The 17,412-nt window shown below is 35.9% G+C and overlaps 1 protein-coding gene across 1 annotated transcript; it reads left to right on the forward strand.

Annotated features, from left to right (window-relative positions):
- The first annotated feature begins 406 nt into the window (after positions 1–406).
- On the forward strand, positions 407–16,330 carry LOC145667501 (uncharacterized). The gene is made up of 8 exons (XM_081734977.1): positions 407–585; positions 4,063–4,224; positions 7,023–7,181; positions 9,889–10,484; positions 10,732–10,789; positions 12,841–12,972; positions 13,736–13,970; positions 15,808–16,330. The coding sequence occupies exons 1-8, from the start codon at positions 448–450 to the stop codon at positions 15,981–15,983; spliced, it is 1,656 nt and encodes a 551-aa protein (XP_081591103.1). The 5' UTR covers positions 407–447; the 3' UTR covers positions 15,984–16,330.
- The last annotated feature ends 1,082 nt before the right edge of the window (positions 16,331–17,412 follow it).

The raw sequence follows: 17,412 nt of genomic DNA on the forward strand, positions 1-17,412 counted from the left end.
TCAAAACAGAACTAAATTATTTATAAATATTTCTTAAAACGGAAAGGACAATCAAATAGCAGATATTTTCTGACACGCTAAAGTATATTGCTGTACCTTTAAGGTGAATCATGAAACCAACATGAAATTAACATTTGAGTCATCAGTCAAGCAGTTGTATTGTACAAAAAGTAGCTGTTATAACAAATGGTATAACGCAAAATCAAAAAGGTCACTAACGGATGTTGTAGATACTGGTAGACTTCTCTAGAAATAAGACTTAGCATAGGAGCGCAAATAAGATTCCGATAGTTTTTTTTTTTTTTTTTTTTTTTTTTAATTAACATGATCCATTGGATTGCATGACTTTTACTCGCGCAAGATATAAATCTAATTTGCGTTCCTAAGTTGTTCGAAAATGAACAAAATTTTCCTAACGTGTTATCACCTTTCTTTACAGATAGGAGAATGTATGAGTGTATAAGAATTCTTGCGTCTGTTCGTAGACAGATAGAGGAGTCTACCCGCACATTGTTAGCGGAAGGGAGAAGACTCCAGGATGCCGTACAAGGACCAGACGAAGGCAGAAGAAATGCCGAAGGCCAGGTTAGAATCCATTTAATGACTTAGCTGATTCACAGTATAATTAATTTTCGTCAGCTTATTTACAGAATAGTATCAGAAAAAAAATTAAAAACTTTCATCTACAAATATATCTACACATATGTTTTACAACTTGAAAAAAAATTACTGTGGCGTAACACACTACTAGCACTTCCTAGGGATGGTGTAGCAAGGGATTACGTCTTTGATAAATTTAACAAAGCCTGACAAATTAAGCAATATTTCGTAACTTTAAAAAAATGATGTTGGATGCCCGCACTACAGAGGTAATGGAAGTAATCTTTCTATATATAACAGGGTTCCCACTGACCCAAAAAATCAGGGAATATCAGGGAATTTGATTTTTGTTAGAGAAAATCAGGAAAATTATTGAGAAGTTCTTTAATGTGGGACAAATTATTGAAAAGGTAGGTTGTCATGATTTCTGGTTAACTCTGAAATCAGTTGAGCTATAGCATCTTGAATGTCTTAATGTTTGGCGTGGGAGACCCGGGTTCGATCCCCAGTGGGAGCTCACGTGGTTCGGATTCCACGTTAATCAGTAGTTCGCGTCTCGTATAGCCTCGCTGCTGGAAGGGACGTTAAATTCAAAATCAACTCAACTCATACCCTTATAGCCGCTTCAAAACAAAATGATGTTCTCATTCGACCTGTTTATACATATATATGTGTTGTGCGCATAATCAAGCATAATTCATCGACACATATGCACTGACTTTAATGTTTTTGTTTGTTTGTTTGAAAGAGTATTCTTTCCCGGGTGTTCCACATAAATTTCATGAGGATCTAATCATATTCTTCGGAACTAGGTCATGAAACTTTTGAATGGCTGAGTTTTCGTACTATAATTGTGTGTACGATCGCGTATGAATTCGACATAGATGCACCTATTTTATTGATTTACTTTTTGGCTAAAAAAGTATGTTCTCATGGTTATTTTATATAAATTTTTATTAGGATTTGATGATAATCATCGGAGCTAAACCATGAAACTCCTCAATGGATAGTGTTAATATCGTAATTAATCGACTTCACTGTGAGCATGCTCACGCATAACTTCAGCACAGATGTACTGATTTTGATTATTCTTTTTTACTTTTAAAGAATATACTTTCTCACAGACTTCATATAAATCTTTTCATGATCTAATGACTCTTTGGAGTTGGACTGGTCAACTCCTTCACGGCTGATAGTGTTAGTACCGTGTGTATTTTCACGTGTAATTCCGTATCGCGTATACCGATTATATATATAGATAGCGTCAACTAATCCTTGAGAGAGTCCAAGCATGTTTGTGACGTCATCTATTGACTGATTGTGGTTTCATGGGACCTCTTTCTGAACTCTGGCAATCATTTCTCCCGTTCCTCTGACAATAATTAAATCATTCATTTATAGAGATAAATCATACATCTGTCTTCCCCTAAAAGAGTACATACAGTATAATAAAAATTTTACAATACGAGATGTATACCAATATTACGTGCCGTTTGCCCATGTTTTCAATTTTCGAGTTACATGTCAGCTCTGGTCGTTCAGATATGAGGCTCTGAACATTAGTATGTCATTCGCGAACATGTTCATGTTAGCACAAAATTTAAAGTTTGGTGTGCTCTTATGTATCGTAGAGTAATCGGTCCATTTTTTCTTTGCTGAGAACACGGTTACATGGGCAGCTTACTATGACATGTTGCATGAGCACCTACTCTCTCAGATGATGGAACTGAAGGCCAAACATAACCTTCCAACACGATGGAGTACCTCCTCATTGGTCTCGAGATGTTAGGAACTTTTTGAAATGACGTTTCCCTGAGAGACGGATTGTGGTGGTCAAGGTTAGTGCCTACGAAACCCCTGTTCCAGATCTTGCCGCACTTCGTACACAGATTGTTGCGAAAACTTAACTGACTTGTTGATGCTGCTATGTTGCAGCATATATGGATAGAGCTTGAATATCGTCTCGATATCCTGAAGGCAAATAGATTGGCACGTGTAGAAGTAGTGTAATTGGCAATAAAACTTTGTAGAGATGTATAAAGGTAACCAAGGAAGTTCTGTCGCTTTTTCACTCACCACCTTCAAACCGATATGTCACCTAAAATGTACCTGCAAGATCAAAAATAATCCCCATCAGCATCGACGACTTTCTGCTAACTATCTGGAAGGCCATGGATCCATCGCTGTAGAATTTGGTGGATCGTGAAGCGAAGAAGATACCAAGTGCATTTTGCACCTCTACTAGGGATTTGAACTGGCGTTCTCTGAGGGATTGTCCAAGGAATGGAACAGGTGATAATCGGACGGTGCAATGTTCGAGGAATATGGTGGATATAATAGTATTTCCCATCCAAGGCGCAGAATGGTGTCCCGGGTCATCCTAGCCACGTGAGGCTTAGCGTTGTCCTGTAACAAGAGGATCCCTTTGCGATTCAGAAGTGCTGGCTCCAGAGTTTTGAGTTTTTCTTGAACACGGCTCAACTGCTGACAGTACTCAGTTACATTGATCTCTGACCAGCTAGTAGCAGTTACCGGTGCACGATGCCGCGAGCAGTCCACTATACACACAAGAAGACCTTCTGGTGCAGTGCTGATTTCGGCTGTTTTGGAACCGGTTCATAGGATGCTAACCAATAATGACGGCGCCGTGGAGCTTTGTATAGGACCCACTTTTCATCACATGTCAACACCCTGCACAGAAATTTTTCCTTCCTCAGACTTGACAGTAAAGAAACAAGTGTCTGCTCGTGTTGCTGTCTGGCAAGGAGTCAAATCATATGGGACCCATCGACCCAACTTGCAGTGCCTTCCAAGTTGAAGGAGGAGCTGCCGAATGGTTTCTCCACTCACACTGATTTGTGGTCCCAGTTCCTCACATGTCTGACCACTGTTCGCCTCAATTGCTGTCTAAAGATCTTCATATTGTACACGTGTTGGTGTTCCGGCCCGTGGTGTGTCTTCGAGTGTTTCGCCACCGTCCTTAAACTTGTTAAACCACCGCTGCACTGTCCGCGTAGTCACGACACCCTCACTAAAGGCCTGACATATCTTCCGCTCCGCTGCAGCGACGTTTGACCCTAATTTGAACTCGTACAGCATACAAGCCCTTATGACGCACTGTGGAGGTTCCATGTTCACTCTGTTCTCACGCAAGTTCACGATGTAAGTGAACTGCCACAACCAGGTAGTATGTTGGATATACCCACACCAATAACTGACCTTTGCCTTATCTCCATTGACATTCAACTCATGTTGTGAGGGCCATGGAACACAGACCTGCACGAAAAGCGACAGAACTTTCTTGGTTACTTTTATAGAACATATTGCAGAAAACCGCATGTCTCTATCTCGTATAGTTTACGAGCTATGTTTCATTGTAATGGTAGAGAACTTTGTGGACACTCCATATTATATACTTTATGAACAAAAAGCTTTACATTGTGTATTTATTTCTTTTTTCAGATCGACGAGTTCGTCAACCGTGGAATGGACTTGGAGCAGAGATTGGCCACAGAAGAGGAATATCTGATGGAAACTATAAGAAGAGCGAGGATTGATATCAGTTCCTGTGTTCTGGATCTCCAGCTTGCTACTGTAAGTTGTCGCAGAACCAGTGAACACGAGGTCAGTATACTTGAATTGTTCAACATTGTATAATATTGTTGCATTAGAAATTAGTCTTTTTATCTGGATAATAACCTCATGTTTCTCATCATAAAAGATAAATATATGTGATTTAATGACAGTAATAAGGTGAAATGTAGAAAGCGATATTTTAACTTTCTTTAGAATTGCTTTATCTGGTCATTTTTTTTGTGTGTGTGTGTGTGTGTGTGTTTGTGTGGCGATTATTACAATAGTTAAACATATATAAACTTAACTATTGTGATGTTCTTAAAATAAATTAATACCATATTAAGAATTAAAACATCAATTAGAATCGTCAAATAGATTTTCGTAATACATTTTTTATTATTTTTAATAAATGATACATACTATTCAATTTGTCTGCTTGAGGTCCTTCGTGGCTAAGCGGTTAGCGTACGCACCTTTGGCGTGGGAGACCCTTGTTCGGTTCCCGGCGGGAGCTCATGTGGTTCGGATTCCACGTTAATCAGTAGGTCCCGTCTCATATAACCTCGCTGCTGAAAGAAACGTTAAACTCAAAATCAACTCAACTCAACTTGTCTGCGTAAATCGATTCTTAATCTGAAGACCTAAAATTTCCCTGATATCCGTATTATACATATACACGTAACTTAATTCATGACTCCATTAATTTTGATACTCTTTCTGTGAGATTTTGTTGCCTATCACAACGTTTCTATTGCCTTGGTAGCTTGTAAATTTTGATACGAAAATAAATGAAATTTTGTTTAATATTTAGAAATGATTTCTTTCATATGAACCAATTATTAAAAAATACATGTCTTTGCTTATTCAATTTAGAATGGATTATTATTATTATTATTATTATTATTATTATTATTATTATTATTATTATTATTATTATTATTATTATTATTATAGAAAATTAAACTAAATTTACGTCCCATGATTATGCCCTTTAGGCTAAAGGAAACGGATCATTAGTGAAACTGAATGAATATGAGAAAACTGGTGGAATGAAAATGCGGAAGAACATTATGAAACTCTACGGACACGATGCTGTCTATCATAAATTCACACAGTCTGAGATCGTCTCACCAGAGGTGAGCGTTCTATCAGTGAGCTCTAGAATATTTAATTACTATTCAAAATATTTAAAAATTCGTGTACGAGTATAGCAGAAAAATAGATGAATTCTTTCTGTTATATATTTGAACATAGGCACTTTCTCTTAAAACAAACTTGTTAAATTTCTTCAATGTTGCCACTTGTATTTCTTTCTTCTACGTTACCTTAAAGATTAATTAATATATATTTTTATTTATTTATTTATTTATAATTGTAAAAATATTAATAAAATAAAAAAATGAAATGAAATATTTGAGTTTTACGTCTCACGATATGCCGGCTAGGCTAAAGGAGAAGGTGATGATGAGAAATGAATAAAAATGGTGTAATGAAGAAAGTGGGAGGAAATGGGAGAACCCCAATGAAACTCATCCACACGGGAGTTGGGATCAAACCCGGGATCCCAAGCACCAGAAATGAACGCTCTACCACTGAGCCACCGCGGCCCCACAAATAAAATAAAATTTATAGATGTTTATACAGAGGTAATTATATGATAAGTTTCATTGTCACAGGTTTTTAAAATTTATTTTAAGTTACTTACTCGCATTTTTAAAATTTCTAAGTACTTTATTAGGGATGTAAGTGATTGGTACGGCTAAGGTTTAATATTACGAGATGCGCCTATAAAGGTACTCGAACTTAAGCAAGGGAGGCCCAAGTTCGATTCCCGCCGGGAGCTCATGTGGTTCGGATTCCACGTTAATCAGTAGGTCTCGTCTCATATAACCTCGCTGCTGGAAGGATCGTTAAACTCAAAATCAACTCAATTGAACCTAAAAAAAAGTAAAATAACACTGGAAATACTTTTGTCTAAGATTTTTTATTAGTGCCTGTTTAAACCAGTTTTGTGCAATTTGTATTTGAGTAAACGTTCGACAAATGCACATAGTGTGATGTCGTTGTACAAAAGTTTTGAACGTCAGGTTTGATCGCCCACCACAATGTACTTCAGAAAGGTGTTGTCCTGTACTGCAGTAGCCACCGAATCCTCATATTATTCTTTCTTATTGGCTTTTTTTTTTCTTACTGTTCTGTTAAAAAATCAGAGACATTTGCAAAACAAACACACATCTTCCTCATTTTCAGGTCCTTCCTTAAAATTAACCAAAACTTTTCTTTGTTTATCTCGAACATGGTTGACAATTGCTGTGGAATTATATGTTTATCAAATTTCAACGATATTTCTCCATATTTACCTCATTTCTTGACGTTCAATGGAGTTGTGACCTAGTATCATCCACAACACTTTTGTATCTACATCTGCAACGTTTCAATAAAATATTTATCCAATTTGTAACAAAGCATAATGTTAGAATATTGCTCTATTTCGTTACACGTGTTTCGTACGATGACTTCACACTACATACATTTGTCACAGGCATATCCAGATACAGACTGCATCAAACTAACAGGAAGCTTAGACAAAGGTGTTTCCAGTGTTGTTATACTATGGTAATATTTTAAAGGGAGGCAGCTGTATTTGTTAAAGTTTATAGGGATACCTCGTACTTAAATCTTAAATAAATACAGATTAACTTTAAAAAAATGAGTATACACTTTGAGTAGACTTAACGCTGTAGAATTTTAAATATATATATATATATATATATATATATATATATATATATATATATATATATTTACATTATTATTAATTTTCTACGTTATTATTATTATTTTAGGAGGATAGTTCAACGGAGAGTTTCCACTCAATTGATTACCTGGATATGACGATAGAAAACAATAACCCGGATTTGACAGAAGACTCACTGGAGGAAGGGATCACTGGAGACAGACGGTACTCTAGTAGTAGTACCGGTAGCTGGATTACTGTTTCTGAGGTATGTCTGCATCAGTTTCTACTACTTTAGTACCTTGTAATTTTTATCTTAACATTTACGAAAATAAATGTAGCTTTATATGAACGAATTATCAGACTTCCATACTATGCTGTGCATAAATGTCGGAGTCTTATACAACAGTTCTTTCCGTCCGTCTGTCGAAAGATATCAGAACAAAAACGGTAAGAGATATCAAGAAGCAATTTTTCGCAAACACTCCTCCCTTAACTCTTTGTTCAAACCGGAAGAGGTTCAAATTAACCATTTCCTGTTTCAACGTTGGTTGCCATACAACAAAAATGGTAATGAACAGCAATAAGAGGTTTTCTGTAATCGATCATCGTCTTAAGAGAACATACCGTCCAACCTACAACACTCTACCAAAACCACAAGTGGTTGAAATTTACAAGTACTTCCGGTTTTAATACGACTCTCCATAGAACAAAAACAGCAAGAGATAGCAAATAATGGCTTTTTAATATGGATGGAGGAACAGGTCTTATCTTTGATCTTATTCCTCTGTTGGAACCAGTAGTTATAGAGGTACTACTTCAAGTTTAAGTATTAAATTTGTATAATTTGGAAGTCTACCGTAGTTTCACACGAAACTTGTTTGTTTAATAATATTTCGTTCATTTAATACAGTGGACTACAGTTCACGACTCCCTCTATTCGTCCACATATCGGTTCACGAATGATATTTCGGGCTATGAACACACATTTGTATCCATGCTATCAGTAGTGCTTTCAAGCATTTGTCATACACATTATTTGTCAGGGTGTTGTGTCCAAAAATTTCTTTGCATTTTTTTGTATTATTTTAGTCTTCATTATATCTAATTTAGGATAATTAAGAATATTTTCATTTATATCCTTCATCACAAAAAAAAAAACGCTTAAAAAGATAAAAACAAAAACACATTTCTGTGGCCAGAACAGATCAATTGTGTATATTTACATTAATTTAAATGGCAAAAATAATTTTAGCTCTTAAACAGCTTACGAAACGGATTAAATTCAGGACGCAAGGGTTCACTGTATTTAATATGAATATTATTTCTTATTCAAACATTTTATTTATTATATTCTGTATAGTTGTTAAATATATTTTTCCAGTGGTATACGCAGTATAAAATCAACGGGGAGAAGGGGGCTTCAAGGACTTTATTTCATATACTTTCAGGACTAGCGTGATTTCTATATACAGGATGTTTCAAAACAACACCGACAACGCTTAGGAGGTGATTCCTGACACCAAAATAAGACAAAAATATAGACTAATCTGGATGAACAAATGCCCCCTTTTGGAGTTATAAGCTGCCGAAAACGTGAAAAGAATGAACTTTAAAGATCCATAGCTCTAAAACTATTGGTCCTACCGTAGTAAGATCAAGACTTCACCTAGGAACTAATATGTGCGCTATTCAAAAATACATGTTTCAGAATCCAAAGGTACTCACGCAACTATTTTTATAGAGGGAGTTTAGCTACCGGCATATAATTTGAAGTGCTCACCAACTACCTCTATAAAAATTGTTGCAGAAGTACCGCACGATTCTGAAACTTGGATATTTGGGTAGAGCACATACTAGTTTCTAAATGAAGTCTTGACCCGATAGAGCTTTGAAGTGTTTTTTTTTTTTTTTTTTTTTTTTTTTTTTCCACGTTTTCGGCAGCTTATAACTGCGAAAGGAAGCACTTGTGCAACCAGCTTGATATATACTTTTTGTCTTATTTTGGTGTCAGGAATCACCTCCCAAACACTGTCGGTGTTGTTTTGAAATAGCCTGTATATAGGGTGCGCAAAACAACACCATCAACGTTCATAAAGTGATACAGTATATCATTTGACGCTTTTACGTATTAAAAAACGTGAAATATACTGTGGCATATCACATCTCAGCGTACGTTATTTCTCAACACGAGTAACCACGGAGCTGGCGTTCCCTAATACGTCAGATGTCCCGCTTACGCATTCCGTATTTACTGTTGTCAAAGCTTACCTTTTCCCTACGTAGACTCACCTTTTAAGTCACAGTATATCTAAAAATTCTGGTGGTAGCATGTCTGGGATTTATGTTATGAGGGAATCCCTTGCACACACATTGTACATTACTAGAATAATGTATTTTGGATGCATATGCATAACTTCCTTTACACTGGTATGAACCACCACTCCACGGTCTCTCGTGTTCGAAATAACGAGTGTTGCAATATAGCTTTTCCATACTTTTGGGCAGCTTTAGCTGTAAAACTAAGACTTTTCTCCATAGGTCCATATGAATTTTCTTTTGTCTCGGGAATCACCTCCCAAACGTTGTAAGTGTTGTTTATTGAAACACTATATATATATATATGAAGGAAAAAGTTCGAGGTTTAACCCCCCTCCTGAGCAAGATATTACGGAAAAATTAAAATTTACTATCTATGTTGGAAGTACATGTTTTTCGGTTTTGATATAGTATCGTCAGACATTTGGGGAGTCACTTGAATTACGAGGTTCTAACCTCCGAAAAAATCACATCGGAAGCCGATGCCAAAACCATGCTCAAGCTATCAGGCTGGTAACAGCTCATGGGCTGAGGCGATTTCTCATAATTGTGCTCCAACTAGGTTTCTCAAGAATTGCTAATGTGTTTAAAGTAATGTATTGTTGATGGTTGTCCATTTTATGTGACTTACCTCTGTTTTTCTTTCTTTGATTTAGCACTCATATGACAACAGTAGTGATGAGAGCTTCTGTTCTATACTTGACACTTCGACCTCAGTCATGTCATTGCATTCGCAGCCAGTGTCTGTACCATGGCTGAGAATGTTGTATGGCTATTCATCATACACCATCTTTGCCATTATCAACATGTCTGAGGCCCAGCGTGTCAGCGGTCTCAAGATTTTGTTGATAATGACTACTCCAGAGACTTCGGTCCTTGGAGTGTCCTTATCTTACCTAATAAGTTCTGAGAGGATTCGAATTGGAATGCCATGGCAAATCGTGGACTTGCCCGATTACGATCTCAGTGGCATTCCTCGAGAAGACTCTCCTATGACTAACTTCTTCAGAAGTGTGTATTGCTTGTGGCGAATCCTCCAGTTCCAGAGGTGGGGAACCCCAGCAATTGCACTTCCACAAGTAGAGGTTCAACTAGGTGAAGCTGAGGTTGAAGTGCAAGTGGAAGAAGAGGAAGGATCACACTCTAATGGCAGCCACAGAGAGGAAGAAGCCAGTGATGAAGAGAGGAGGCCTAAGGATGAAGAGAGGAGGCGTGTGTATGGCCCAGTTGTTCGACCGCCTCCCCGTTCCAGGTAATACTTCAAAGTCTTATTTATTCATATATATTATTTCTGAAAATGGTTGTGGGTTATGCACTTTTAGCGACCGTAGTATTTCTCATGCCCAGCTTGTTAGAGACCCGAGAATTATATTAATGGACTTAATAAGACTCAAAAACTTAATTGAAATTATTTACAATAAATTAATTTATTTTATTATTTGTTAGTGCACTAAATTGAATTTATGTTCACACGAATTCTAATTTCTTTTTTATCTTAGTTTATCTAGATTCCAAAGGATAAGAAGCTTAATCTTCCGGCGGAGACAAAGCGGAACGGTAAGACAATAAAATAGAAATTAATTTATAATCAGTAGTTTCTTATTTATTTTATTTTTTATTTATTTATATTTATGAAATTTATAATTTATTTTTTTTTTCTATTTGTACTAACGCTAAGTGTAAAAATTCTGACAAAAGGTATAAATTGTGAGTGTGAAGATATTAAGATATAACTTCTGAAGAAACTAAACTGACGCTCACAGTTCTAACTATTCGTTAATGCCGAAAAATTCAATACAAGCCGCCATCTTCTTCAGCGTATAATGGATCATTGCATCAAGAGAACCAGGACCCAAATATTCTTTGCAGATTGAAAAGTTTGAAGCAAATCATATATATTATTTCAAGCTATCAGGGAAAATGATGTTATCAGCTGAGCTTTATTAGTTAATACAAACTATTTACTGAACTAATTGGTTTTATTTTTATTTTTCACCATATTACCAGCAAGCATAACTCCACAGGTAAAAACAAAAAAAATCACAATACAGATGAAACCCCAATAATTAATTGAAACAGAAACATTTATGTATTATGAATTACCATATTTGCTACAAGCTATGTAATGTTAGATGTAAGCTTAACCATATCTGAAATATATATTTCTTTTAATTATGTGATGGAAACCATAAAATGTGATTGAAAAGAGCAATGTGTGTTTATGTAAATAAATAAGCTTCTGAAGAAAATGGAGGTTCCCATTGAAAATTTCGGTATTGACAACTGGTATTTAGACGCATTCCGGAGTTTAATTTAATAGTTGGTTAGGATATAGTTTAACTCAGTTTTTTTTCCTTCGCTGCTACCTCTGAAAAGGAAGAAGTGAAATTGTCATCCATACTTATAGTTCGATCTTCTATTACAGAAATAAAGCGAAATCCACTAATCAATTGTACCTTAACCCAATTCTAGAATACTCTTAGCGTTTAATGAAAAAAAAAAAAAAAATGTTCACAGATGAGAAATACACCAATCGATAGAACAAAATGATATGTGCGACTGTAAAAGGTCATGCGTAGTTTTTGAGAAAATGGAGGGAAAAAATAATTAATTTATAAACTTAAATAATTTATCCTGTACGAGAGCTTATTGAGGTAAAACGTTAAAGTAACCTTTCATTAAGCTTTTCATTAAGACATAGATTCTTAATGAGATATAGCCCGAAATTATCATGAACTCTTAAATTTTTTATTTTTATTTAACTAATATATTGTCCAAAAATAAGGCATTGGCGCAAATCCCCTCAATCTTGGAGTTGGAGGGAATGTCCCCCCAATAATCCGATTTGAAATGTGTATTTTTGGGGGTGAGGAGAAGAAATATGATATTATTTGTGTCCGACTGCTACAAAGGAAAGAGAGATTAAATTGATGTTCCTTGCTGTATAATATACAACAGGTTCACCTCGGAAATCAGATTCATCTACCGTAATATGAGTCTCTGTCTCCCCCCACCCCACCCTTCCAGAATAAGCCTCAAATTGCCCGCCTCCCAATGTTGAAGACACTTGTGCTCCCTTGATCCTCCACAGCATTATTTTTCTACTTCATAACTATTTTGAACATCGCTTAAAAAAAGGAACGGTATTACCCGTCACCCCCCCCCCCCTCCAATGTTGAAGACAGATTTGCGCCGATGGATAAGACATACATAAATCGATAGATCCCTTGGAAATGAACGAAATAATATGCTTTAAGCTAAATTCTTATGCTTAGTTTTTGGGAAAATCGAAAAAAAGGAAGATACTAACTTTTGTGGCGCTAAGAAATGTATCGTTCTTTACCAATAATAAATGACTGTTTTTAATATGCTGGAAGAAATAATACTACACATGTGGCAAAATTCACTTGAAGTAGGAGATTGTACTTATTGTTGACACAGCACTGTTTACGCATATACTGCTGAATTCCTAGCTGTTAATGCTGTTTATATGCAACTAGAGATATTACGTAGGAAATAAAAGTACAGGGGTATTGTTACAAGTAAGATGAGTCATTGATGAAACAGATTTGGACTGGAACTAAAATAACTTGATTTATATTTCGTAGGAGGAAGCAACACGAAAACGGACCACTCCACCACCAACTGAGGAACGAAGTCATCCCACCTCTCCTCCTGAGACCTCGCAGATGGATCGTGAGACGATGGTCAAAGAAGTTTTCGTGGAGGAGATCAAGGAGGTAAACTGATTTATTATTTATTTATTGATTGATTGATTCCAATGATACTAATAACAGTATTAGATTGAAGTCATGCAAAAGCTTATTTTAATATTTAGTTTGCAAAACTCGCCGATGTTGAGATAAGCCTAGAATTAAAGTCGATGTTTAGAATACTCGGATGTTGCTTTCTTTTTAACCCAACAATCGGCACGTGTATAATACCCTTGGTGTAACCACGTTTTTACCAGTGCGTTGCATCCCATTCTTCTAAAGGCTTTCCTACAAGAAGTTATTCTCAGAGGTGAGATACGAGTTTCAGCAAGGAGGTAGTTTCTTTTATCTGTAGTTACGTTGTTTATTAAACTGAATGCCTTAACTCTCAGCAATAACTGTAATTATTTTTCTTGCCTCCTTGATGATTTGATGAATTTCTGCTTTAGGAAAACCTTGACTATCTACAAACACTTGAAAATTATTTAATGTGGTGTTAATCATCTCTTTGAAAGCTGGAAAGGAAAGGAAAATAAATATATTAGATTCTCAAGAACAATACTAATTTTTTCTTTTTCATAAGTGCTCCTCTATTAGGTGGAGAGGTGATTTTAACAACCAGTTCGGGCGAATCAGTGCGAACTAGCTGAATGACATCACTGATACTGATTTTTTTTTCCGAAACGCAAGTAGCTTAGAATTATCATTATATATAGTTTTCTATATGAAATTTCAAGAATAATAAATAATGCTTCTCTATTCTCATTAAATTTCTATTGTTTTATTATAGCACGAACGGCAACAGGAACCAAGACCGAGAAAACAGCGACAAGAGGTGACCGAGAGGTCACCGCGAGAAGTCGATGATGATAATCTGAGGGAACACCCAGTTCAGGAGCCGCCGTATCCATATCCCATATCTTGGCGAAGTAGACTTCTCTGTGTAATCAGTTGTGCAGCTAGATGCGTTGTCGCCCCGTTTTCGGCTTGTTTGGGCTATGAAGTGGACCCGTGCGACAATTGGTGTAAGTTATTTTCATATTTTAATCTGTACAAATTAGTGTTATCACCATAAGAGTTATGATCATTAATCTTTATGAGTTAATCTTTTATGTACCAGTATACAAATGTTTACTTGGTTACACGGTGAAACCATCTTATAGCACTGATTACTGATGTTATCCATTGAACTGAAATGCAACTAATTCATACCTAGTCCAGTAGATTGCAACTTTTTGTGGTAAACAAGTCTAGTTGTCTATATTCATTTATTTCAAATTATATAAATATATTTTAATCATTTAAGTTTTCTCTTGGTGAACGTGACTTCCTTCGAAATTGCAAAAGAACTTTTCGTGTTTACTGACACGTAACATCGTGACCCATCTGTCAATAGAGATCAAGCAACCTACTTCTTCCACCCTCCATTTTTTTGTTGACACAATGTTGTATGTATCAAAATTCGAAATTGTCTTGATCATAGCGATAAGTAAATGGCAGTTTTCCTCGTTTAATAGTCGCAGTTGGATTTTCGCATTTAAAAAAAATAAAATAAAATAAAATAAAATAAATAAATAAATACAAAAAGTGCTACTATTACGCAAGTGAACACGGTAGTTTGATTATGAACGTTTAGGTCATTAGCGAAGCCATGACTATTTATATGTCGGTCTTACTCGACTTTTGCCCGAATATCACCTATTTTTTGTGTGATTGGATGCCTACTGTGAGGAGCGTCTTGGATATAAAAATTTCCACAAAGAAAGTGACTGTTATCTTATCTTGCCCGTAAACAGCAGAAATTTCTTAACAGGTCTGTGCAATATTTACACCTTTACTGAAATAAAATTGGAAAATGTAGCGCAGTTTTGCGGGAAGTTCACTTATCTTCACGGTGCAATACCTTACATCTAACTAACTAACTTCATGGCCTATGGAACCCGGAGGGCCAATACCGCGTTCACAAGCCAACTAGATCCAGCTTCTGTTTTGTATTCCTATTTCTGCGAGATCCATTTTAATATTGCCCTCTTATCTGCGCCTAGGTCTTCCTAATGGTCGTTTCCCGATTGATCTTCCAGTCAAGACTTTGAAAGCGTTCCTGCTTTCTTCCAGCCTGGCTACATGACCTGTCCACCTGACCCTCTTAGATTTGATGACCCTAACAATGTTTGGTAAACCGTATAAATTATGTACTTCCTCGTTATGAAGTTTCCGCCATTCCCCTTTTCCGTTCCTCTTGTGTCCGAATATTCTTCTTAGGATCTTGTTCTCAAATACTTTCAATCTACGTTCTTCCTTCAGAGTAAGCGACCATGTTTCGCAACCATACAGCACAACAGGTATGATTATCATTTTATATATTTTAAGTTTCAAATTCCTGGACAGAATTCGCGACGACAAGAGATTTTGAACTGAATAATAAATAAATATAGATTTTGAACTGAATAAGTACGAATTCCCAATTTTTAGTCGACATTTAATTTCTTCGTGAATATGGTTTCCGTCTATTAATATTGATCCTAGATATTTGAAAGTATCCACTTACTTCTAATTGTAAGAATCCCATAACTTATACATCTATTAGCTTCAATTATCAACTGTGAAATGGCCTTACGCCGAACACGCTGCGACTTATATACCCAGAGACTTGAGACAGTAGCTCCATTTTGCACGCAAAAAGCCTTATATAATACTGTATTCAACGTGTAACCTCCCTCTAAATATCATTAGTCCCCATGAGTACTAATAGTTCCCAGATGAACCCAAGTACAAAAACTGAAATTAGAAATAATGCTATTTAAATTGTATAAAATATAATAATTCAAATCCTCATTATTTTTATATTTTTGTTCATTTTAGATCAACGAGAGGAAAGAAGAAGAAGGTGGGAAAGACAGTATGGAACCAGGGATCTTCCTCCCAACTTACTTCATCTTCGCCATGAATCTCAGTGTGGCCGCTGCTTCAAGTTTTATTTTTGTCCCTGCTGCTGCTGCATTCCTTGGTGCGACGAAGAGCGAGAGTGCTTCCTCTAAAGAGGAATTGAGGTAAAAAGATAAGCATTTCTAAACATAATATATCTTTCGTTTTATCAATTCGCTTTAATGTCCTTATCTGTATTATGTATTTGTAAGTCTTCGATATTTCTCTTTGACGTCTGTGTCTCGGATTTTCTGTATTAATTGTCTGCAGTTATGATTTCGGGTAATTTGACGGACTCTCAACTCGGCGACTTTTGAGAAATATTTCATCTTTTTCAATCCTTTAGGTTGTCATTTTGCAGAAGGGTTAAGTATTATGTTAAGATTAAATACATCTTTATTACCTATCTTTTTGCCTCAGAATATTCCAGTTCCTCACGAACTAAAATTACATCCATTAGACCAAAGGATGTTGTATATATATATGTGTATATAATTTATGTAGTAATTGTAGTTACTCAAAATTCAATAGTAAGCTTTTGCTAATTCTCAACGACAAGTCGTTTTGTAGAATCTAATGCAGTGAAACCTCACAATAACGGACACCTCCACAATACAGACAGATTTTTTTTTAATCCCGTTAAAACTGTTTGTATTATAATAGGACAGGAGCCTCAGCAGTCTTCTTTTCCCCTAATGCTTTAGTAAGCTCTTTGTTCTATACATATTCAGTACAAAAAGTGCTTCTTTCAATTAAAAAATAAAACTTGGTCACGCTACAGTAAACAAAAATTCTCTTCTCTACAAAACTTCTTTCAAATTCAATCTCAATAAATTGGTAAACCACCACACACAACATTCTGCATTTTCCTGTACATCTATCCAAACTAAATTGCTTCCTGGCGTTACTCCTTCAACACTTTCTATGGTGGAGAACCAATTATAAGACCAAGAATTCTACACGAAATTTCTTTTCTTCCCTGAAAAAGTCACTACTTGTGTTTCCCTTGGTACTTGTATCTTCCCCTGCAACCCCACATAAACACATCTCTTCAATGATACTTCTATTTGTTTACAAAACGAATTCCTGCTTTACTCCCCCAACAATTGGAACATGTCTTCTCTGTAACTATCAACTTTCATTTACAGACAAATAGTTACGTCCTATCAATGCCCGTTATTCAAAGGTATCACTGTAGTAGGAAGATTTCTGCATGAAGTTTATATTGTATTGAGTTTATAACAGTATTTAATGATTATTGTTACACTTCTATTCTTCAAGAAAACAAAAATCATCATTACTTAACCTCAGAAGATCAAAGAATGTTTCAAATTGTTTCATGTAAGTTTCATATAGAACCAGTAGTACAGGACTTGTTCCAACGATTCAAGTGAAAAATGTTGAGTCATCCTTCCTATATCATTGGCCTGTCACGTTGGAACCTTCACATCTTCGGTCTGCTGAAGAAGCCACTAAGGTGACAGGTTTTGATGAAATGACATTTCACATATCATGAAATGAAGGCCACCGTACAACAGTGGT

This window comes from Thermobia domestica, chromosome 13, assembly GCF_964235325.1.
Source record: "Thermobia domestica chromosome 13, izTheDome1.hap1.1, whole genome shotgun sequence".
NCBI lineage: Eukaryota > Metazoa > Arthropoda > Insecta > Zygentoma > Lepismatidae > Thermobia > Thermobia domestica.

Bases quoted from the DNA above. Each gene is read 5' to 3' on its own strand.
- LOC145667501 (XM_081734977.1), top strand. From the start codon at position 448: ATGTATGAGTGTATAAGAATTCTTGCGTCTGTTCGTAGACAGATAGAG. The intron at 7,182-9,888 runs GTATGTCTGCAT...TCTTTGATTTAG, and splicing joins GCTGGATTACTGTTTCTGAG to CACTCATATGACAACAGTAG. The intron at 12,973-13,735 runs GTAAACTGATTT...GTTTTATTATAG, and splicing joins TCGTGGAGGAGATCAAGGAG to CACGAACGGCAACAGGAACC.